This window comes from Polypterus senegalus, chromosome 2, assembly GCF_016835505.1.
Source record: "Polypterus senegalus isolate Bchr_013 chromosome 2, ASM1683550v1, whole genome shotgun sequence".
Classification (NCBI taxonomy): Eukaryota; Metazoa; Chordata; class Cladistia; order Polypteriformes; family Polypteridae; genus Polypterus; species Polypterus senegalus.
Genome location: NC_053155.1, coordinates 13,106,168 through 13,130,881, shown reverse-complemented (window position 1 = coordinate 13,130,881; position 24,714 = coordinate 13,106,168). Strand labels below are relative to the sequence as shown.

The 24,714-nt window shown below is 39.5% G+C and overlaps 1 protein-coding gene across 1 annotated transcript; it reads right to left on the bottom strand.

The window, feature by feature from the left end:
- Positions 1–1,132: 1,132 nt before the first annotated feature.
- LOC120524167 (olfactory receptor 5F1-like) lies at positions 1,133–2,089 on the bottom strand. The gene has a single exon (XM_039746048.1). The coding sequence runs from the start codon at positions 2,087–2,089 to the stop codon at positions 1,133–1,135; it is 957 nt and encodes a 318-aa protein (XP_039601982.1).
- Positions 2,090–24,714: the final 22,625 nt, after the last annotated feature.

Sequence of the window (24,714 nt, the reverse complement as noted above, 5' to 3'; positions counted from 1 at the left end):
ATGATGCCAACCTGAAAAACAAAAAATGGACAATAAAACAATGCCAATAAATCAGATCTTACACAACAAAGAGATGGCAGTGATCCAGTTTAGCTTCTACTGACAGGCCTAATATAAGCTGTCACCAATAAGGGTTTCATGCTCTTGTCCTTTGGAGAAGTTGAAAAAAATTAGACACAACTTATTTTACAGGCTTACAAGATTTGTGGAACTTTATTTCATTTAGGAAGTATGCGTTGGGAACAAAATGATCACAGTACCAGTCAAAGGCAGGTAATAGACTCATTTTAAAATATTTGCTTTCTCAGCAGCTTCAAGTCGTCGACTTGTTCTCAATTCTACTTGTTGTAAAAATTGATTGATTTGTATGGAATGATTGCAATAAAATTAATAAAATTTCATAAAAAAATATATATTTGCTTTCTCTAACTCTTCACGTACTTTCCTCTGTATTTGCGTGCGTTTGAACCTCCCATTCCAGTGAAGCCACCTTCTTTGACTATGTTGCTGTTTTCGAGGAGCCTTTTCTAGTCTCCTGTCTGGTTTTATACATCTCTGAAGGCCTCCAACACCTTTACTAACATCTCTTCAGTGACGCTCCTTCTCTCGAGCGTGTTCCCATAAAACCTGCCTCTCAGGCTTTGTCGTTATTTTTGAGACACTCATCTCACCTCCTCTCCAGTTTTATACTCTCAGTCTTTGAAGGTGATGCTACCTGGTGCTCTGTCTCTCGAGTGCGTTCCTTTTCATGCCTGTTGTCAGGTTTTGCAGTTTCCTACTATGAAGGTGACTCTCTCGGAGTGCACACTTTACTTCTTCTCATGCGTCTCACATTCACACTTCGCCTTTCATCGTGTCGCCAAAGCCAAACTGACCAATCACACCAAAGAGAAACTGACCAATCAGATTGCTCTGAGGGACCGGACACACAGACCTTAGGGTTTTATTATATAGTACAGATTGAAATCTAACGAATAGTGTACGTATACCTTTAGCAAAGACTAAAAATCACATATACAATATCACAATATATTATGAGGTCCTTTACTATTATATCCATGGTTTTATGAATATTTTCATGCCCCTAAATTAACTTTTAAAATTCACGTCCGTCACATTTTCCTTGCTGAAGTCACATACGGTTGTTGATTTCCGGAATTGTTCTTTTCCTCAAGAAAATTTTCTTAATTCCATTTTTTATTTCCTTGTTCCTGAAGCTGTATATGATGGGATTGATCATCGGGGGGACGATAGTCGCAACCATCACCAAAGTGTTGTAGGCTTCGGCTGACAGTTTTACTCCAATTCCAGGTAAAATGAAAGCAGTCATCAGTGGCAAGTAAAACAGTAACACCACGAGGAGGTGTGTGACGAGAACATTTAAGACCTTCTTCTTGCCTTCAGCTGATGAAATCTTAAGGGCCGCATGGGCAATCTTGCTGTAGGAAAAGAAGATTATAGTTAAAGGTCCAATGCCAAATGTCGAGGCCGTGGTTGAGAGAAGACTTAAGTATTTAGGATTCTCAGTGCAAGAAACTAGAACCATGGTGGCATAGTCACAGAAGCAATAAGGTAGGACATTAGTGTGACAGAAGGAAAGTTCAGTGACAAATACCATGTACACTGTCATTGCCATGCCTGAGATAACATTGGATAGTAAGATGCCTGCCCAGACAGTTCTTCCCGTAACAAGCTGAGGGTATCTCAACGGGTAAATCACAGCGATATAGCGGTCACACGCCATAAGAGTGAAGAGAAGTGATTCTACTATCTCAAGATGAAAGACCAGGAACATCTGAACCAAGCAGGCACCATACGGCACAGGAGACGTGTCAAACAGAAGAAGAGCCATCATTTTAGGGATGAGGTTAGTGTTGTTCAGCAAGTCTATAACAGCCAGGGTCCCAATCAAAAAAAACATTGGAGTTTGGAGATGAGGATCCAGGATTATTACCAGTATGACCAAAAGGTTTCCAAAAAGGGTCACTAGATAGATGATGGCCAGGGCGACAACTGTAAAACTTCGATCTTCTGAATTGATTGCACAGTGCAGTACAAACTCGGACACAAAGACGGTTGCATTGCTCATTTCCGTAAGTCCCTTCCTTAAGCTGAAACAATAAAGAAGAAGGACAAGGATTTGTAGTAACAGTTTCTTGGATGGTAGAATTCATACTCTGATAGGCAATAAGAAATATATTTTTTAATTTATCAAATATTGTTCATGTGCACTTGATTAAGAAAGTATTCAGATTTGTTCAAATTTTGTTATGTTTGCAGCCTTGTTGTAAAATTATTTGGCTTCATTTTTTTAACTCATCAAGCAACACTCAGTACCCAAAAATGACAAAGCAAAAACAGGAAAAATCAAAAACTGAACTTTCATGTTGACACAAGTATTCAGTCCTTTAGTCGGTGCTTAGTTGATTCCAGCCTGGGTCTTCCTGGGTCTGACATGACAAGCTTCACACACTTGGATTTGTAGCTTTTCTTCCATTGTTGCCTGAGGATCTTCTCAAGCTCTGTCAGGTAGCATGGAGACCATTGGTGAACAGCTATTTTTTAGGAATCCCCAAAGATATTTTCTTGGGTTCAATTCAGGGATCTGACTGAGCCACTCAAGAACATTCACAATATGCAGTAAACAGGAAAATTATTATATATCTTCTTTTTCTTTTGACTGCTCCCGTTAGGGGTTGCCACAGTGGATCTTCTTCTTCCTTATCTTTCTGTCCTTGTTATCTTGTTCTGTTACACCCATCACCTGCATGTTCTCTCTCACCACATCCATAAACCTCCTCTTAGGTCTTCCTCTTCTCCTCTTACCTGGCAGCTATATCCTTAGCACCCTTCTCACAATATACCCAGCGTCTCTCCTCTGCACATGTCCAAACTAACACAATCTCACCTCTCTGATTTTGTCTCCCAACCATCTAACTTGAGCTGACCCTCTAATGTACTCATTTCTAATCCTGTCCATCCTCATCACATCTAATGCAAATCTTAGCATCATTAACTCTGCCACCTCCAGCTCTGTCTCCTGTTTTGTGGTCAGTGCCATCCAGCCCATAAAACACAGCTGGTCTCACTACTGTCCTGTAGACCTTCCATTTCACTCTTGCTGATATCAGTCTGTCACAAATCACTTCTTACACTCTTCTCCACATACTCCACCCTGCCTGCACTGTCTTTTTCTCTTCTTTTTCACACTCCCCATTACTCTGTACTGTTGATCCCAAGTATTTAAACTCATCCACCTTCGCCAACTCTACTCCTTGCATCCTCACCATTCCACTGACCTCCCTCTCATTCACACACATGTCTGTTTCTACTGACCTTCATTCCTCTCCTCTCTATAGCATATCTCCACCTCTCCAGGGTCTCCTCAACCTGCTTCCTACTCTTGCTAAAAATCACAATGTCATTAAAAAACATCATAGTCCACGGGGACTCCTGTCTAATCTCATCTGTCAACCTGTCCATCACCATTGCAAATAAGAAAGGGCTCAGAGCCGATACCTGATGTAATCCCACCTCCATGCCGAATGCATCCATCACTCCTACCGCAGACCACAACAGGGTCACATTTCCATCATACATATCCTGTACCACTCTTACATACTATTCTCCCAATCCCGACTTCCTCATACAATACCAGAAAAAACAAAAAGAAGTGGTTGAGAGAAACTGTGATCTTAAAACAGTTAATACTTTACCATTTATTTACCAGGATGCAGCAGTATTGGGCTATGCATTGATGATAAATAAAGAACTCTATCAAAATGTGTAAAAAATGTAGAAATGTGTTAGAAAGCAATATTATCAACAGTAACTCTAATTGTTGATTACTTTATTTTAAGCAGCAACACAACTAAAAGTCTGCATTTGAATAAGAGTCCTTGAAGGATGGCAGCATGAAGAGCACAGGCTTATAAACACGTGAGTCACAAATATAAAGCATTTCTTTGCGCTCTCCACACTTGTTGCACAGAACACATTTAGATGTTCTTGACTGGCTTGCGCTCAGTGTGCAGTAGAATGTCCCTGTAGTGCTATTATCACAGTCGTGACAAGTTGGATGTCTTGTGATGAAGAAACACCTTCAGGGAAACGCTCTGCATCAGTACCAGAGCCTAGAGGTTCCACATCATCCAATTGATTGTCACTATCTCCGATCACGGTTATTATCCTCAAAATATTCATCGTGCAACAAATCTAGTTGTTTCAAAATATTGGCAGCTTTATACTTTTTTTGCGACAACATATCTACTGACTGTCTGCTTACTAGCACTATTCTCTGGAAGCTTTTGGGTCTAAAAAAGAAGATTTGGCACGAGTGTCAGTAGGCTTTATGCCCTAGGAACCAGGTTACCCCAACTAATCTTTAACATTTCAGTAATTTATGATGCTGATCTTTCTGATCATAAAATAGGTCATTATGATAGCAATTGACGAGAAGAATTGTTAATGAATTTCAAAATTATGGTATTTGAGGGTTCCTCTAGAGCTCCTCTTTCTCTTGTATGATTACACCCAAAAACTAATCAGCACATTGTTATCTCATAATAATAATAGGCTTAGGTTTCGAGTTTGGAGTTTTTCCATTCAGCCATTTTAACTCGACCGTCCTCAACAACAACATTTCTTTATATAGCACATTTTCATACAAATGATGTAAGTCAAAGTGCTTTACAAAATAAAGAAAGAAAAGTTTCTAAAAAATAAAAATTTTAAAATAAGATTAGGCAATACTAAATAACGAAGAATAATGTAAACGTCTGATGGCCGGGAGGGCTTAAAACACAAACAAAAAGTAAAAAATTCAGGAGGACTGGGAAAAAAACCCAAAAAAATCTGCAGGGGTTCCGAGGCCACGAGACCGCCCAGCCCCCACTATAGAAACTGTGACACAGACACACACCCATTGTCGAGATATCAATGTTTTCGGTATCAGGGGACCCTAAAATGTCGAGATCCATTCAACAATCTGAGATCGAAATTTTTGACGAATCTAAAGCTTTCGCTCTTCCCCCATAGTTGACAGGTTATGGTGGGGTAGGGTGCAAAGCAAAAAATTCTACAGCTTTCCACTAGATGGCAGCACTACAGTAGATAACTAAGATATGGCAGCAAAGCTCACCAGCAAGCTGACTGTGTCTATAGTGACTGTATACTGAGGTACGAGTTATGTCATATGTCGTGTCTTAACAGGCTCAATGAGATACAACAACAACAACAACATTTATTTATATAGCACATTTTCATACAAACAGTAGCTCAAAGTGCTTTACATAATAGAAAAATGAAAGACACAATTATAAAACAAAATAAATCAACATTAAAATCGAATAAGAGTAAGGTTCAATGGCCAGGGGGGACAGAAAAAACAAAATAACTCCAGACGGCTGGAGAAAAAATAAAATCTGTAGGGATTCCAGACCATGAGACCACCCAGTCCCCTCTGGGCATTCTACCTAATATAAATGAAACAGTCCTCTTTGGATTTAGGATTCTCACGGAAGGGCTTGATGATGATGATGGTCACGTAGACTTCTGCCTTTTAATCCGTCCATCATTGTTTGAGCATCATGAAGCTTTGAGTAGGTGGTGGTGGCGCAGGCGCAGGTAAAAAAGGAAAAAGAAACAGAAAAGAGAGTAGGGGTCAGTACCGATTTTAGAGCCACCATGAATAGTTATTTTGAGGAGATTGAACATATAGAGTATCAGGATTAAGTTAAATTACGATTAAAATGAAGTTATAAAAAGGCCATGTTAAAGTAATGTGTTTTCAGCAGTGTTTTAAAGTGCTCCACTGTATCAGCCTGGCGAATTCCTATTGGCAGGCTATTCCAGATTTTAGGTGCATAGCAGCAGAAGGCCGCCTCACCACTTCTTTTAAGTTTTGTTCTTGGAATTCTAAGGAGACACTCATTTGAGGATCTGAGGTTACGATTTGGAATATAAGATGTCAGACATTCTGATATATAAGATGGGGTGAGATTATTTAAGGCTTTATAAACCGTAAGCAGAATTTTAAAGTCAATTCTGAATGACACAGGTAACCAGTGTAGTGACATCAAAACTGGAGTAATGTGTTCAGATTTTCTTTTCCTAGTTAGGATTCTAGCAGCTGCATTCTGCACTAGTTGCAAACGATTTATATCTTTTTTGGGTAGTCCTGAGAGGAGTGCATTACAGTAATCTAGTCGACTGAAAACAAACGCGTGAACTAATTTCTCAGCATCTTTCAGTGATATAAGAGGTCTAACTTTACTTATGTTTCTTAAGTGAAAAAATGCTGTCCTAGTGATCTGATTAATATGTGATTTAAAATTCAGATTACAGTCAACAATCACCCCTAAGCTTTTTACCTCCGTCTTGACTTTTAATCCTAATGTATCCAGTTTATTTCTAATAGCCTCATTGTATCCATTATTGCTGATCACTAAAATTTCAGTTTTCTCTTTATTTAACTTGAGAAAATTACTATTCATCCATTCTGAGATACAAGTCAGACATTCTGTTAGTGAATCAATAGAATCAGGGTCATCAGGTGCTATTGATAAGTACAGCTGTGTGTCGTCATCATACGACTTAACTTGTACCTTGCGTTCAAAGTGTTAAGATATTCCAAAGCTTCAGTGCGATAACCTGATTGGAATAGTTGAAATAGTTAAGATTTACACAAAATCCCATTAGTAGTCGTAATGTAAGTAGTAAGTCCCTAATAGTGAAAAGAGTACATTGGAAAATGATCAATTTTTATCAATTTACTTGAACCTTGTATGAATATATGTTGATTGTGGTTCGACTTCACTTCTACATGCTTCTCGTTGTAATTCAATTTGAGTTGATAGTCTGATTTTGGGTTTTTGGTATGTGTTTTTAGCATTGATAAATTAGGTCATCTGTACTCAATGATTGATTAATGCTTTATCATTTTTAATTGTTCTGTTTACATACTTCATTTTCCTGTGCACTCTGTATTGTGGATTTACTAAGAACAAGCAGGTTAATGTGCATTTCTAATTTTAGCTTTGTTCCACTGAAGAACATTCCCAGATGTGTCCCCGAGCCACTCCTTTGTTGTCTTTGCTCTGTGATTCTGGTCATTGTCCTGTTGGAAGGTGAACCATCTGCCCAGTGTGAGATCCAGAGTGTTCTGAACAGATTTCATTAAGGAAACCTCAGAATTTTCCTCCTTTCAGCTTTCCCTCAACCCGGACTAGTCTTCCAGTCCCTGCCGCTGAAAAACAACCCTAAAGCTTGAGCCAGCCACCACCACACTTCGTCATTTGGATGATTTCGCACAGGTGATGAGCACTGCCTGCTTTTCTCCAGACCCGACACAAATCTTGTTTTTTTTCAGACCAGAGAATTGCCTGAGGCAGCAAAAAGGCTCAAGCCAGCTTTGAATTGCACCCAGAAGCAGGTTATCAGATGTATGCGTAAACTGCCAAGTGATTCCGTGGATTAAAAGATCAATGGCAGGGTGCATTTTTCTGGGCACCTTAAAATATATACCAGCCATGTTTAAATCCAGAAACTAAAAACAAATGTGATGTTAAATATATTTAACTAGCAGTCCCCTGTGGCTCTGCTCACGTAGTAGTGAAACAGGACAGTGAGGAGGGCTTCGCCTGGTTCCCTACTCCTAACATCACGCTTCCCCCTCCCCTTGGCCTGCAGCGTCTGTCTCGGATTTGCACGAATATATCGCTCCTGCAAGCAAATCATGATAATTAGTGCGATGAGAGAAGTCGCATAATCAACTGGAATGTTCAAGCAAATACTAGAAAAAAAAAAAAAAATCAATCAAAATTTGTTAAGCAGTTCTCTCGTTTGCTAGCTAAGTGGAATTAAGGTTATGCCCCAAGGCTGGCACACGAGAGAGTACAGCCCATCCCCACGGCCCACTGTGTCTCTCTCGGATTCGCGCAAATAAATGGGTACCGAAGTGAACTATTATACGATGAGAGAAGTCGCAAAATCAACTGGAATGTTCAAGCAAATTCTAGAAAAAAAAACCCGATCAAAATCTGTTTAGTAGTTCTGTTGTTCGCTATCTAAGTTGAATTAAGGTTACGCTCCGAGGCTGGTGAGTGAGTAAGGAGGGCCCATCCCCACGGCCCGCTGCGTCTCTCTCGAATTCGCGCTAATAAATTGGTACTACATGCAAACTATGATACGATGAGAAAAGTTGCAAAATCAACCGGAATGTTCAAGAATATTCTAGAAAAAAAAACCTGATCGAAATCCGATAAGTAGTTCTGTTGTTCTCTATCTAAGTTGAAGTAATGTTACGCCCTGAGGCTGGTGAGTGAGTGAGAAGGGCTCGTCCCCACGGCCCGCTGCATTTCTCTCGGATTCAAGAGAGGACCACCAATCAATAAGCTAATTAAATGGGAAGGCAGTTATGAAATGCACTCTGGACCCCTTGGAGATAGTAGGAAAGGAGAAAGTTAAAAATAAAACTGAGTGTCATTATGAGCAAAGCTGCACATCCTCTCTGTGACACACCAACACTGAGGACTTTCAGCAGAAGTGCATCGAGAAACACGACGTCAACTCCAACTTACCAATGAATTATCCCTCACTGGGCCTGGGACTGCCAAGTCCAGTATATTATACTGCCTTTCATATCTATCTATCTATCTATCTATCTATCTATCTATCTATCTATCTATCTATCTATCTATCTATCTATCTATCTATCTATCTATATGAGTCACTTTAAGATGGACGTCCTTTATTACATCAATCCTGCTCAGTGCACCGAGACAAGACTGCCTAATCTAAAAAAGCTGTGTCTTAAAACTGTTAGGTTCATTTGCATATCACAATCAAGAAGTGTTTCAGTTTGCACCAATCATCAAACTGATAAATGGTATATTCTTTTAACACATCTATGTGTTAATACTATTCAAAGCTCACAAAACTTAAACAGTACTTTGGCAAATATCTGGTTCATTGAATAAGACTTCTTATATGTAAATTCTATTAGTAAACAAAGAAAAACAGTTAATATGTTATATGATCTTATCTTTATGGTTATGTGCTGGTACAAATGACACAAAATGTCTTAGTTAAACAGTCATAGTCAGTGGCACTTTACATATTCATAGTGAATGTTTTTCCCAATAACCATCTGCCTTATCTATCTATCTATCTATCTATCTATCTATCTATCTATCTATCTATCTATCTATCTATCTATCTATCTATCTATTTTCTAAGGTCACTACTTCACTACTTGCACACAGGAGGGTGACCTATAGACATGGAAGTCATTTGTTATTTTTCTAAAGCTGCTTATTCCAGTACAGGATAATCTCAAGTCTGCATTTATTGTAGCAGCGTTACTGAAGTCTCAGAGGAGTAACAAATACAGTGATGTGCAGTCGTGATCAGTGGCAGAGGTTTGTTCAGCACTGTAATTCACACTGAAGCTTTGCCTTGTCTGTATGTTTCGGACTGTAGAAGGCTTCAGAATTCTGTTGGGTTAGAGCTGCGCTACTTTTTTTCAATGTGACTTTTCTTCTTCTGCAACCTGACTGTGATTGTGCGTCAGTAGATTTGTTACTTCTACTGATATGGACTGGGGTCTTTGAATTGTTGCCTATTACTTTGTGCCTGAATATTTGTATTTGTTTATAACATATTAGTTTAAGTTTTTCTTTGTTAATTTGTTTATTTTTTACACCAGATTGATTATATTTTATTGATAATGAACTGCATGGATGAGTGATATTTGTTCATGTTTCTCAGCTCAATAGACCCTCGATTGACAGTTGTATACTTCTAGCATCATTATACGTGCCAATCCATGTTGGTCTACCACCAGACCTGCTTGTGTATAATTTGTCACATTAGCCCAATTCGGAGTTAACAATCAGCTTAACATACACATCTTTGGAAAATAAGGTGCCCAAGAAAAACAAGTAAACTCCACACTGGATTTTGAACCTCACTTCTTGGAGTTGTGAGGCAGAACAACTGAAATTACAAAAAAAATGAAATATATTGCAACATACCTGAAAAATATGTGAACATATCTTGTAATATAATGGACTAAATATGCAGAGTCATTCAAGTATATATTTTAAAGATTATATTTGAAGCTCCTTGAGAATGGGAAAGCAACTATATAAGTAAAAAGTATTATTATAATTATTATTAAATATAGTCAAACATATATTTCAATCAATATGTTGCAACAAACATGTTTGTTAATTCATGGTGTATAAGACATGCAGTGTCCTGTGTGTTCAGATGTACATTTGTATGAGATCATTTATGGTTTAAGTTATGTTTACATTTACATGGACTTCTGAATGGATCAAATTCATTTCAAATTCAGGCTACGCTGTATTCCACACTGAAATGTGATTTTTTAACAGTTCAAGAAAGTCACAATGCTAACAGTTTGTTAAACGTGTATCTCTTCAGTTTTAGTTTTTTTTAATGGATGAATAAACCTATTACCGGGCTAACAATGTTATTTGTAAATTCAACTGGAATTTTACAGCATCTGTTCTTGAGAAAAATTTCTATTAGTGGAAACCATGGCAAATATACAATATGTTAAAATACACTGAAAACGCCATATAATCTTAAAATACTTTGTGTAATATATGATACCTAGAATTTATATTACAATAAAATTTATATTGTAATATATGTTGTTTACAGTGTATTATTTTTATTATTTTCAAATATATTGTGCAACTTCTTTGTAAACTATATTGCAATATACAGGGTGGCGCACAAAAAACCAAACCGTCTCCGACCGACTGGCTCGAGCTATTATACAGGTGGGTGCCGTCGCGATTGTGAAGCCTCGTTTGTCACAACAGGGTAAGCATCCCCAACTGTGCATTAGTAAGGAAGCTGTGAGCCAGTGGATACAGATGTGCGTGAAAGAGATCCGGAAGGTGTATTCAAAGTATTGGAATAGTGGAGTCGTATGTGTCTACCGGTTCTTTTATGGAAACGTGGGACATTTCCGCACAGAAGTTTCCTGGAGTAAACCTACCAGCAAAGAGCAGTATTCACGAGTTGGTGAAGAAGTGGCGTAAGACTGGGTCAGTTGCAAACTGCAAAAAGAATCGGGCCCCATCCGTTCGTACACCTGCAGTCGCAGCAGATATTCAGGAACGGATGGCCAGAAGCCCTAGGAAATCGACACGTGAATTGGTGCAATAAGCGAATGTTTCGTGCAGGTCTTGTCAACGTGTGTTGCACTCACTACACATGAAGCCATACAGAATGACTTGTGTCCAAGAACTGAAGGATGACGACAAGGAAAAATGTGTATTTTATTGCACATGGCTCCTTCAAACAATTACAATTGGATTTTTGTATTGCATATCTTTTGTTTCGTGTATGGGCTAAGAAATGTACGTCGATATCGAGTCGGAGATGGTTCGGTTTTTCGTGCGCCACCCGATACAAAGATGCATATATTTTAAATAAGTATAAATATACTGCAAGATATTGTAATATAATTACCATTGAAGTACAGTATATTGTAACATATTCTGAAACATATTCATTCTGGTAGCAATTCTTATGTATCAGTAAGCTGCAAGATATTGCAATATACTGTATTTACCCATGAAGTATATTGTAAAATATTTTGAAATATATTGGTTTTGGTAGCAATGAATATGTGTCAGTATACTACAAGATATTGCAATATATTAACCCTTGAACTATATTGTTACATATTTTGAAATATATGATATTGGTAGCAATAAACATGTGTCAGTATACTGCAAGATATTACAATAACAATAACAACAACATTTATTTATATAGCACATTTTCATACGAAAATGTAGCTCAAAGTGCTTTACATAATGAAGAATAGAAAAATCCAAGATACAGTAAGAAAATAAAATAAGTCAACATTAATTAACATAGAATAAGAGTGAGGTCCGATGGCCAGAATAATATACTGTAATTACCCTTAAAGTGTATTATAACATATTCTGAAATACCGTCATATTGCTGGCAGTGCATATGTATCAGTATACTATAAGATATTGCAATATATTTACCCTTGAAGTATATTTTTACATATTTTGAAATATATGATATTGGTAATCATGTATATGTATCAGTAAACTACAAGATATGCAAATATAATTATCTTTGAAGTGCATTATAAAATATTCTGAAATATTTTCATATTGGCATCAATATATCCATCCATCCATCATCCAACCCGCTTTATCCTAACCACAGGCTCACGGGGGTCTGCCGGAGCCAATCCCAGCCAACACAGGGCGCAAGGCAGGAAACAAACCCTGGGCAGGGTGCCAGCCCACCACAGATCAATATATTTAAAATGTATTTTATTTCTGTCTGGGTGACCACTGTGCCACTCTATAAACAAATCCCACTCCCAGAAGGCATCTCAAAAAAATAAAAAATAATGAAGAATAAACAGACCAAAGACTATGAATGATAAACAAGCAGAGTGCATTTGTAAAAGTGTTTGCATTCAGCATCATCAGTTCACTCCTTCACACACAGTACCTTCAAAGCTGGATCCTTCTAGAACAGGCAGTGCGCCCTTCTGTCCGATTTTCTGTTAATTCAGATGTCGCCTGACCAGCTCACCACATAAATAACTCTTTGTTCATTTGCTTTCCACATATTTACTTCGCCTTATCTTTAAACTCTGCAGTCGGCACTTACATCAAAAACAAGCCTGACCTAAAACTTGTTAAATTGTCCTCTTTAACTTGAAAGTCTCTGCTAAAGATGAAACCCTTCCTAAAATCGTCTGCCTCACCGCAGGTTTTATAAGTTGTGAAAGCCTTTCTTCCTCCTCCTTTTGAGATCTTGTCGCAGACATCACAGCTACGGAGTCTTCAGGGATCTCATCTGCTGCTCTCTGCAGATTTTCCCTCATTAAAGTTAAAATAAGAGGATCATGGCGGAGCTGGTGTAGTGGAGTGAATATCAAATGGTTGGGACTGACGCCCCATGGGCAATGGCAGTTAATGTCACCCCAGTGAGCCCTAGGGGCAACAGCAACCAACCACTCAGAATGTGCTCCTGCTGAAAACTGTGAGAGATGGCAGCGGTACAAAGGAGTAGGACTCATGGGGTCCCCACCAAAGGCCGAACGATGCCGGTGAGGGACACACGTCACTGCACTGAACCTTCCAGCATGCTGAATTAATTGGTCCACTTATTTTTCAATACTGATTTCATTTAAAAATATTAATATTTTGAAACAGCTTATTGTTTCCGACCCACAGTTTCCTCCATGTTGTTTATTTTCAAGCATTTGCATTCGTTAGCCACAGAGCCGCATTGTTGCCATAAGGACTGATCGCTATTTAAAATGGTGATGTGCTACTCCTGTTGTCCAAGTTTATGGATTTTGTATCTAACCTTTCATGCTTAGCTATCATTCTAACATTTTCAAGGAGTGAGGACTTTTTTTTGTTTTTGTTTGACTGAATTTTCTAGTTAGTGGTTTGGGTTTTGGTCAATTTAAACTCACCACTATCTCACTATTATTTTTTGTAGGGCCCGGATGGAAGGACAAGCACCCTGGATGGAAAAAGGAAGGATTCATACCTGGTCAGGAGGACATAATGAACGGATTGGACAAACAGGCTTAAAGGGAGCAGTTCATTACACCACATGACAGGTGGCAGTGTTTCTCAATGCTTGAGCAGATTAAGACACCCACTAGGTGGCATGGGAGTTGGAGTCAGAAGACACAGCCCTGTAGGGGTCTTTGGATTCCACCAGCGGGCACTGCAGCGGGAGTACAACCTTCATTTCCTCACGACATTCACAGGAGACAGGTAGAGGTTCCCAGGTCTAGTTTAACACTAGAATTACCAGAGCCTACGAAAAAACTCGTAATTCCATCCCACCTTAAACTGCTTCTTAAATCCCTTCACACCTGTCCGCCAGCGTCCTTTGTCTTCTAAATGTGCTGATAAAGAGAAGCTAGGAGCAGCCGGCTATTCCATCCACCCACCAATTTAGAACGTGCACGAACTTCAGCTTGATTGAGTATCTGGGGGTGAAGTGGAGTTTTAGAGTGGAAATAATAGATCGTTGTTTGGAACACACGCATTTCATGTCTGTTTTGTTTCTACAGTAATCTGTGTCAACACATTGTTAAAACAGAAACGTTTTTTTATATTCTAGTAGTAGATGACAAAATGTAGGCACAAACTATATAATTCACTTTTCATTCTCTCAGTCGTGTTCAGAATCAATCCATACAACCCCATCTGACACGGCTGTTTTCACTAAAGACACGCTATAGCTCTGCAGTGTACCACGATGCATACTAACGCCCAACCCGGGTTCTGACACACAAACGCTGGCAAAGCTGCCTTCTTCGTATCTCACCGTCACTTGCTTTTCTTTTTATTCAGTTTTATTGAGTGTTCCTGCCAGTCCCCGCATGTTGCTGTATGCTGTTTCTTTTGTACTCCAGGACATGCAGAGGAAAGAATGGTAAAGAGCAGTAACTTTGGTGCTATATGCAATCATCAGACACTCCCCATCTGCCCGTGTTGTTCAAACACAGGAACATATATTGGTGTAAAAGTATAACAAAAGTGCACTTTTATTCAAGTGCACTTTTTCCATCGCCTTTTCCTGTAAGAACCAATGTACACACTTCTCTCTATGCTGTGGTTTCTATTACACACCTGAAAGAAAGAGACAATATATGTGAAAATATAATCGCACTAATGCAATATTATTTGAAAATGAACAGCGTCAGATCGGGTGTGAATTTATGCAGGAACTGGAAATTCTCTGATGCGGGACCTTCCCCCAGGGAAGAAAGTACAGTGTCAGGTGCTCATTCAGTGTAATAGAAACCATAGCACAGAGAGTTGTGTACACGGCAACAAGTACACGTGTCGTAAATGTAGGAAGGACGGTCCTTGGGGGTGTGGGAACTGTTAATATTTAAATATGTGATGATTTTATATAGCATGCAATGAAAATCAGCACTTCTTAGCATTGCACCATACAAGCTGTCGTATCAATCGCCTGCTGTAACTTGCTTTCTTTTTTCTTCGGTTATACAGGTAGTCTTGAATAAAAGTGCACTTGTTTTGTTTGCGAAATGAAGTGTCTGCGTGCACTTTTCGTGCCATTACACGTGTATTTTTTGAACATGCCCGTTTGAGCAGTATAAAAAGTATTGAAAAGTATAACAAAACAACGGGTAGATGGGGAGTGTCTGATGATTGCATATAGCGCCAAACTTACTGCTCTTTACTATTCTCTCCTCTGCGTGCCCTGGAGTACAAAAGAAACAGAATACAGACGCGCTATAGCTCTGTGCTGTACAACGATGCATACTAACGCCCCTCCACCCGGTTCTGACACACAGACGCTGGCGAAGCTGCCTTCTTCGTATCTCACCGTCACTTGATTTTCTTTTTATTCAGTTTTATTGAGTGTTCCTGCCAGTCCATGCATGTTGCTGTATGCTGGATATTTTCACATGTATTGTCTCTTTCTTTCAGGTGTGTAATAGAAACCACAGCATAGAGAGAAGTGTGTACATTGGTTCTCACAGGAAAAGGCGATGGAAAAAGTGCACTTGAATAAAAGTGCACTTTTGTTATATTTTTACACCAATATATGTTCCTGTGTTTGAACGACACGGGCAGATGGGGAGTGTCTGATGATTGCATATAGTGCCGAGTTACTGCTCTTTACCATTCTTTCTTCTGCATGTCCTGGAGTACAAAAGAAACAGCATACAGCAACATGCATGGACTGGCAGGAACACTCAATAAAACTGAAAAAAAAGAAAAGCAAGTGACGGTGAGATACGAAGAAGGCAGCTTCGCCAGCGTTTGTGTGTCAGCAGCCTTGGGTGGGGGGGCTTTAGTATGCATCGTGGTACACTGCAGAGCTATAGCGCGCTTTAGTGAAAACAGCCGTGTCAGATGGGGTTGTATGGATTGATTCTGAACGCGACTGAGAGAATGAAAAGTGAATAAAAAAAACAAAGCTAACCTTTACAAGGATCATAAATTGCACCGGCTGTTACAGACTGAAATCAAATGTATGCTTTTATTCTAAAACAGTAAGACTAAAAGCAGTTTACTTCTCAAAACAGAGTGCCGCAGGATTGAACTCGTGACCTCTTGATTCCCAAGCAGAGGCAGATTCTATTGAACCACAGAGGCAGTTACAATAAACTTCTGTCAATGTTGCATGTTAAGGCGGCTTTTTGTTTCTGCAGTTATATTTTTGAATAAAAGCGCAATTGTGTTATTCTTGTGAAAATGTTTCTTTGATATTTGGACTTCAGGCTTCATACATTATATAGTTTATGCCTACATTTTGTCATCTACTACTAGAATATAAAAAATGTTTCTGTTTTAACAATGTGTTGACACAGATTACTGTAGAAACGGAACAGACATGAAATGCGTGTGTTCCAAACAACGATCTATTATTTCCACTCTAAAACTCCACTTCACTCCCAGATACTCAATCAAGGCGTGAGCTGAGTGAAGTTTGGCATGTTCTAAATTGGTGGGGGGATGGAATAGCCGGCTGCTCCAAGCTTCTCTTTATCAGCACATTTAGAAGACAAAGGACGCTGGCGGAGAGGTGTGAAGGGATTTAAGAAGCGATTTAAGGTGGGACGGAATTACGAATTTTTTCGTAGGCTCTGGTAATTCTAGTGTTAAAAGAAGAGCCCATTGCCTCACTTAAATCAAGTCAGAGTCAGGAGGCAGAGGGCAACGCTCTTGGAGAAGGACGGAGAGAATTGTGTATTGTGTATTTTCATGGTGTTCATATGTGGAAGAAAATTATGAACACAGACACCCCACCCACTGGAATGCCCCGGGAATGCCCCGATTTAAGCAATAAAACACACGTAGGAGAAATCATCAATCATTATTCTTTATCTAAATCGCCGAAGAGGTAACAAGTGTATTACATGTTAGCCACATGTTAGTCACATTGCTTCAAAGTAAAAAAAATGTCCTCAGTGCTATATTTGTACAATTCTTTGATTAGGTCACTATTCTTTAAAAGGAGTTCATTACAAATTTAGAAAACTTTTAACATGATTGGTTACACCTAGTTGCTAACAGGACATGGCAGATGTTGATACCTTAGATGACCACAATTTGATTGATAGTCCTGTTTGTTTATGATGTACGTGACTTTTTGAATGTATATTTTTCATTTTTATTTTGAGGAGCTGTGTGAACCTGAAGAAGAGAAAAGAACAATGGCCTATATATATATATATATATATATATATATATATATATATATATATATATATATATATATATATATATATATATATATATATATTATGATCCAGTTTGGTACAGGAAACAGTATTGAAAAAGAAAGGCTATGCCATAAATATAGCAGTTCCCTTAAGGGGTTATATAAAGGACAAATTGTGGTAGGGATTACTATGTCTGTGCTTTTGGGGCTCAGTGGCTCCCCCTTGTGGTTACACTTTATATTTAGTGTTTTCATTTTTTTATTACCAAAAGGAGCTTTGCCATCTGGGTGTAATTGTTACAACTTTTCTAATGTTCTAATGTTCTCACCAGAAAAATGTATATGTGATTACAAAATGATTCCTGAGATATTTTTGTGCCTCCAACACATGAGCTGACTGACTTCTTCATGAACAAATGACAACACAAACCATTTTCTAGCATTTTTGTGGATTAGTTTATGGAGACTGTATTCGTGACGTTTCTTGGTCCTCTGACTCGGTGTGTTCATACCAGTGTGGAGCTTGCACCTTCTAGATTTTGTAGTGGGGCAAGTAGTGAGACAGAAAAACAGTTGGGGTGCCAACCTGGCCAACCATGTTTTATTGAAGTAAGTAAAAATTTGGTGCAAAATGTGTTGCATATGTGGCACGGCGGACCTGTGGAATATTATTTCATGCCACTGTGTGCTACAATACTGTTTATGAATGATATAACAATAAAACTACTTGACCTGACAAACAGTTGGCTCATAGACTTCTGTTCCCCTCTAGTGGCATTCTTAGAATGTGCTGGTTCAGAGTCGTCCCTGATAGCCGAGCTCTCATTTCCAAATGAGATGCCACCTTCTGGGGACATCTTCCTTTAATACCTAGCAGACCAGAAGGGATAGGGCTTCTCTGGTTCCATTGCCCTCAAGGGACATGAAAAAGGAGTGATGACTGTTAGCGACAGTGTCCCCTCTCTTTCCCAGGGGGATACTACATACTTTAGGTGAACCTGGAAGGTGATACGATCCTCTGGCACTCTTCCATGACAACTTGTATCAGAGAAACTGAGGGACAGAAGCCCCCTTCACAGCTGAAAGGGGCACCAATATATATAATTTCCGGTATTTTATAATGTCGGTCGTATAAGTCAAATGCAGGAAACTCACGCTATTGGTCCAAGAGAATACGATATGCTAACGCTCACCTGAGAGAGTAACCACAGGTACTATTGTGCCTACGTGATCACACGGTAATACCCGAACTATTCCAAAGTGATGTTTGCACCGATTTGTGATTTTTTGTATCTCACGCCCTCGTAGTCCTTTATCGTAAGAGCATCCCTTATCTACGATGGAGCGTTAGATCAGAAGAAAATGTGAAGCTGGTTTTAAATTAAAAATCGTTGAAGTGGTAAAAGAAATTGGTAACTGCCCTGCTGCAACAAAATTCGATGCATCTGAGAAACTGGTGCGAGATTGGAGGAGGCAATATACGTTTCGTATATTTAAACGGGCGTATAAGTCGGGGTCTGATTTTATCATGGATGTCTTGGGTTTCAAGACCCGACTTATATGCGAATATATAAGGCAAGTCACATATTTGATGTAATAAGATTCTACACCACCTTGGGTGTCTGCTAAGTAAATTAATAATAATAATAATAGTAATGATTATGATATGATACCATTTTTCCATTGTTGCCATGTGATGATGAAATCTTACACCATGTTCAACAATGACTGCACCAAGATTAGCAGGAAAGAAGTCCATGTGTGAACACAGAAATTTCATTTTTTAGGGAGATGCTGCACTTCCTGGCTTTGTATGATTGACGCCTCTGCTGGACGTACTCTGATGCTCTGTAGTTGCCCAGAAAGTCTTCAGATGCCTTCCATGTGATTTCTTTTTTTTAGCCACACTAGCTGATCTTCTAACCGCTTATCACTGATGACATGTCAGATTTGTGGACCAACAAAATTGCCTTCCTTAATCTTGACATCAGTTATCCATGGACACGTCTGTCTCAAATATGGAAATCATTCACGTTCCCTGTTCATCGCTTTCACAAAATTTTTCTTCAGTCCAAGTTTAATTTGAGGAGCAGGCAAAATCTTTTGTATTTCACTCCCTCATACACCTTTATCATAAGAGCATCCCTTTTCTACGATGGAGTGTTCGCTCAGAAGAAAATATGAAGCTGGTTTTAAATTAAAAGTCGTTGAAGTAGCGAAGGAAATTGGCAACTGCGCTGCTGCAACAAAATTTGATGCATCTGAGAAACTGGTGCGAGATTGAAGGAGGCGAAAAGATGTAAAAAAAAAAATAACATTTACGTGTAGTATTTTAAACGGGCGTCTGATTTTATGATCGATTTTTCGGGTTTCCTACTTATACCTGAGTATATATGCTATTTTATTTATTTATTTTTAGCAAACAACAGAAATTTCATAAGTATACAATATATTTAATTTTATTACATTTTAAAAAGTGAGATTTCAGACAGAACATATGAAGATATGCACATTAAAAATGAGTTATTTTAATTTCACAATGTTCTGGTTGGGCGGCATGGTGGCGCAGTGGGCAGCGCTGCTGCCTCGCAGTTAGGAGACCTGGGTTCGCTTCCCGTGTTCTCCCAGCGTGGAGTTTGCATGTTCTCCCTGTGTCTGCATGGGTTTCCTCCCACAGTCCAAAGACATGCATGTTAGGTGCATTGGCGATTGTAAAGTGTGCTTGGTGTGTGTTCCCTGTGGTGGGCTGGTGCCCTGCCAGGGGTTTGTTTCCTGCCTTGCGCCCTGCGTTGGCTGGGATTGGTTCCAGCAGACCCCCATGACCCTGTAGTTAGGATATGGCGGGTTGGATGATGGATGTTCTAGTTTTATATGATGGTAACCCAGTTACAGTACGTTGACCCCCGTGACCCTTTTCAGGGCTAAGCGGATTAACAAATGACCGACTGACTGTTCAGCATAATTTACCTGAGTAGATGAGAATTCCCAAATGCTACTTTATGGTTAAAAACCTGATCTCCTTATGGTGTTATCTTAACAGAACTAATGGTTGGTAGTATGAAGAAGATAGAATGTCATCCTTCTTGAGCGATTTTTATATGTCTTTAATTTGATTTTCTGTTGCACAGAAAAAGCCTACTGTAAATATTTTGCAGCCAGGAGGTAGTAAGATCATAGAAGAAGGAATCACCATCAGGTATATGACACTACGTCATGGGAATGAGATATACATCCAGCGAAAAGAATAACCAAACTCCATAGTTAAACTGGTGCTACAACATAAGGAGGTTTTTCCCGTTAAGATTTTGCAGTACTTATCTTGACTTCTAGTTGGACAGCACATTGAATTTAACAATTGCTGTAGCTGAATCTTGCTGTCTTTAGGGTTATCAAGTTAAATCAGTGAATCACAAGGGTCGGCTAATCACGAGATTCCCTCAAGACATTTTGTCCCGATTCTAAAAGCCGTACTACGCCTCAAAAGTATCGCAAGGATGTCTCCTTTTAGCAGCCGATCAGCATGGACTCCACCAGAAGAAAACTAAAAAGATCACTGCATGGAATTAAGCACAAAACATTAAACAGCTATTAGTGCTGGCTCTGGGAACGGCCAAGCTTGCATATCTAGCGTGTAAAAGTGTAAAAATCGATCAAGAAATAACAGCGTTATAGTTGAAAATAATTAAGAGGCACAGTTTTTTGGCCCACGGTGTAGTGTGTTGCAGATTAATTCAGTCAACAACAGACCAGCAGCAGTCAGTCTCCCAGCTCCAGAGGAGTCTGCACTCTGCAGCTTCTGCACTTCATTGACGTCTGCGGCACGTGCTGTTGACAGTACAGGCTGGTGTCAAGTTTCCAACTGGAGCAGAGCTCAGGTCCGGTCGGCAGTTGGAACATCAGTTGTTTGTCTTGAAAGCCTCGTACAAATGGCCGAGTTTGTCGAGTTTAAAAACGATGGAGTTTGGTAGCATTTTTTGCGTGACTGTGCCGCCTACTTTAGTGGAGGCAAAGCGTGCTTTCTCAGCGGCTGGTGTACTCTGCATGAAGGTGCGCATTCACCTGGATGACCGCACGCTCGACACGATGTGCTTTCTACGCTCTTATTACCGCAACTAACTAACTGTACTTGTATGACAGCATGAACTGCTTGTAGATAACGTTAGTCTTTTATTGGTGTCAACATATTGCAGTAGTTTTATTAAAAATAAGTGTTGCTCATTCTAAAACCATTTACATGTGAGATGCCCATTCACGGTGTAATTTCCGGGAGCCCCAGGAATGACATGCGGGATTCCCGAATTCCTGGGAATGGATTCCCTAGCTGGCTCCAAAAGTCAATGAGCCTCTCCTTCGTTTGCGCAGTCCAAAAGTCTTCTTTCCTTTTTTCTTCACAGCTGCCATTATTCTTCAGTGTTTGCGTGCATTGTATGCGTTGTACTGTCAGGCGAACACCCATTGGCTATTGGATGTAAGAGCGCACCTCTATGATTTACGACTTGCAGTGAGGAGAAGTTATAGCAAACTGCAAACAGTTGTTTCCTGCAAACAGTTGTTTCCCATAGGAATGAAAAATCAAGAAAGAGATCTCCTTAATAACTTTTTGGTTTCTCCTAGACAGCAATGAGATCAGAACAAAATAAAATCGAGACGGTGTCCTTTGCTTCACGCTCTTCAGGTTTTTCTCCTGAGAAAAAACACCCCAGTATCCTCGCAAGCGTCCCCTCTTCGGTTTCAGCAGAGATCTCAGCAAACTCACACCTTGGGCTCAGACCTTCCAAATAGTGCCTTGACATTATGTTTTACATTGTGTGCTCAGTAATACCAGGGTGTTGTACCATGTTAGCCATTGTGGATGTAATGAGAATTCAAGGCCTCTTCTTCAGGCAAGATGTTGGAAGCTTGCATATTATAATCTTTTTAGTTAGCCAATAAAAGGGGTCATTTTGCTTGACTACTCACTACATTGTGTACTCAGAAAAATATAGTGAAATATATGGACTGTTGCTTATGGTAATACAGTTAGGTCCATAAATATTTGGACAGAGACAACGTTTTTCTCATTTTAGTTCTGTACATTACCACAATGAATTTTAAATGAAACAACTCAGATGCAGTTGAAGTGCAGACTTTCAGCTTTAATGCAGTGGGTTGAACAAAACTATTGCATAAAAATGTGAGGCAACTAAAGCATTTTTAACACAATCCCTTCATTTCAGGGGCTCAAAAGTAATTGGACAATTGACTCAAAGGCTATTTCATGGGCAGGTGTGTTCAAGTCCGTCGTTATGTCTTATCAATTAAGCAGATAAAAGGCCTGGAGTTGATCTGAGGTGTGGTGCTTGCATGTGGAAGATTTTGCTGTGAACAGACAACATGCGGTCAAAGGAGCTCTCCATGCAGGTGAAAGAAGCCAACCTTATGCTGTGAAAACAGAAAAAACCTATCTGAGAAATTGCTACAATATTACGAGTGGCAAAATCTACAGTTTGGTACATCCTGAGAAAGAAAGCAAGCACTGGTGAACTCAGCAAAGCAAAAAGACCTGGACGTCCACGGAAGACAACAGTGGTGGATGATCGCAGAATCATTTCCATGGTGAAGAGAAACTCCTTCACAACAGCCAACCAAGTGAACAACACTCTCCAGGGCTTGGTAGGCGTATCGATATCCAAGTCTACCATAAAGAGAAGACTGCATGAAAGGAAATACAGAGGGTGCACTGCAAGGTGCAAGCCACTCATAAGTCTCAAGAACAGAAAGGCTAGATTGGACTTTGCTAAAGAACATCTAAAAAAGCCAGCACAGTTCTGGAAAAACATTCATTGGGCAGATGAAACCAAGATCAACCTCTACCAGAATGATGGCAAGAAAAGAGTATGGAGAAGGCGTGGAACAGCTCATTATCCAAAGCATAGCACATCATCTGTAAAACACGGTGGAGTCAGGCAGTGTGATGGCTTGGGTGTGCATGGCTGCCAGTGGCACTGGGACACGAGTGTTTATTGATGATGTGACACAGGACAGAAGCAGCCGAATGAATTCTGAGGTGTTCAGAGACATACTGTCTGCTCAAATCCAGCTAAATGACGTCAAATTGATTGGGCGGAGGCGTTTCATGATACAGATGGACAATGACCCAAAACATACAGCCAAAGCAACCCAGGAGTTTATTAAAGCAAAGAAGTGGAAAATTCTTGAATGGCCAAGTCAGTCACCTGATCTTAACCCAATTGAGCAGGCATTTCACTTGTTGAAGACTAAACTTCAGACAGAAAGGCCCACAAACAAACAGCAACTGAAAGTAAAGCAGTAAAGGCCTGGCAGAGCATTAAAAAGGAGAAAACCCAGCATCTGGTGATGTCCATGAGGTCAAGACTTCAGGCTGTCATTGCCAGCAAAGGGTTTTTAACCAAGTATTAGAAAGGAACATTTTATTTCAAGTTATTTAATTTGTCCAATTACTTTTGAGCCCCTGAAATGAAGGGATTGTGATAAAAAATGCTTTAGTTGCCTCACATTTTTATGTAATCTTTTTGTTCACCCCACTGAATTAAAGCTGAAAGTCTGCACTTCAACTGCATCAGAGTTGTTTCATTTAAAATTCATTGTGGTAATGTACAGAACCAAAATGAGAAAAAAAAGTTGTCTCTGTCCAAATATTTATGGACCTACTGTAACTGTAAAACACTTTACTATGAATACAGAACTGTGGTCCTTGCTTCCACATTATATGATTTGTTGCTCTCGTTAGTATTGTTGTGCTCCAATTAACTTACTCTGGAAGCAAAGGTAGACAGTGGTTAAGGCTTTGGACTTCAGACCTTGAGGTTATGGGTTCAGATCCCACTACTGACACCACTGAGAGAACATTTCCAACTGGAAAACAAAAGAAATGGACCTGATCATATCTGAAATGTCATGAGTCACCTTGGATAAAGGCATCAGTCCAATAATAACGAAAAACACGGAGCCTCGAAAGAGTCAGAAACAAGACTAGAAAGAGACTCACAAGAAACACCGTGCTTTTCAAACCAATCTCTCCATTTTGACTTCTTTTACCTCCAGTGCATCTTGTGTCTCCTTTTTGTCTGAAGCCATGACTCCAGAGGAAGTTTAGGAGAAACATCTGTGACAAAGTTGATTCTTAAAAGAAATGTCAATGGGAACCTCTATGCAGTGTGACACAATGGTTATGGCTTTTGACCTCAGACTCTGAATCTGTGAACTCAAATCCCACTACTGACACCACAGTGTGACCCTGAGCCAGTACCATGACCTGCCTGTGCTCTGATTGGAAAACTAAAAGAAATGTCACCAATCGTATCATAAATGTTGTAAGTCACCTTGGATAAAAGTGTCAGCCAAATAAGTAAATGTAAATCTCATGAGACACCCAAAATCCACTGTTGAGCAGCAACATCTTCTTATGGGATGGGCTGTTAAAAG

Excerpts from the sequence above, each read along its gene's own strand:
- LOC120524167 (XM_039746048.1), bottom strand. The coding sequence starts at position 2,089 with ATGAGCAATGCAACCGTCTTTGTGTCCGAGTTTGTACTGCACTGTGCA.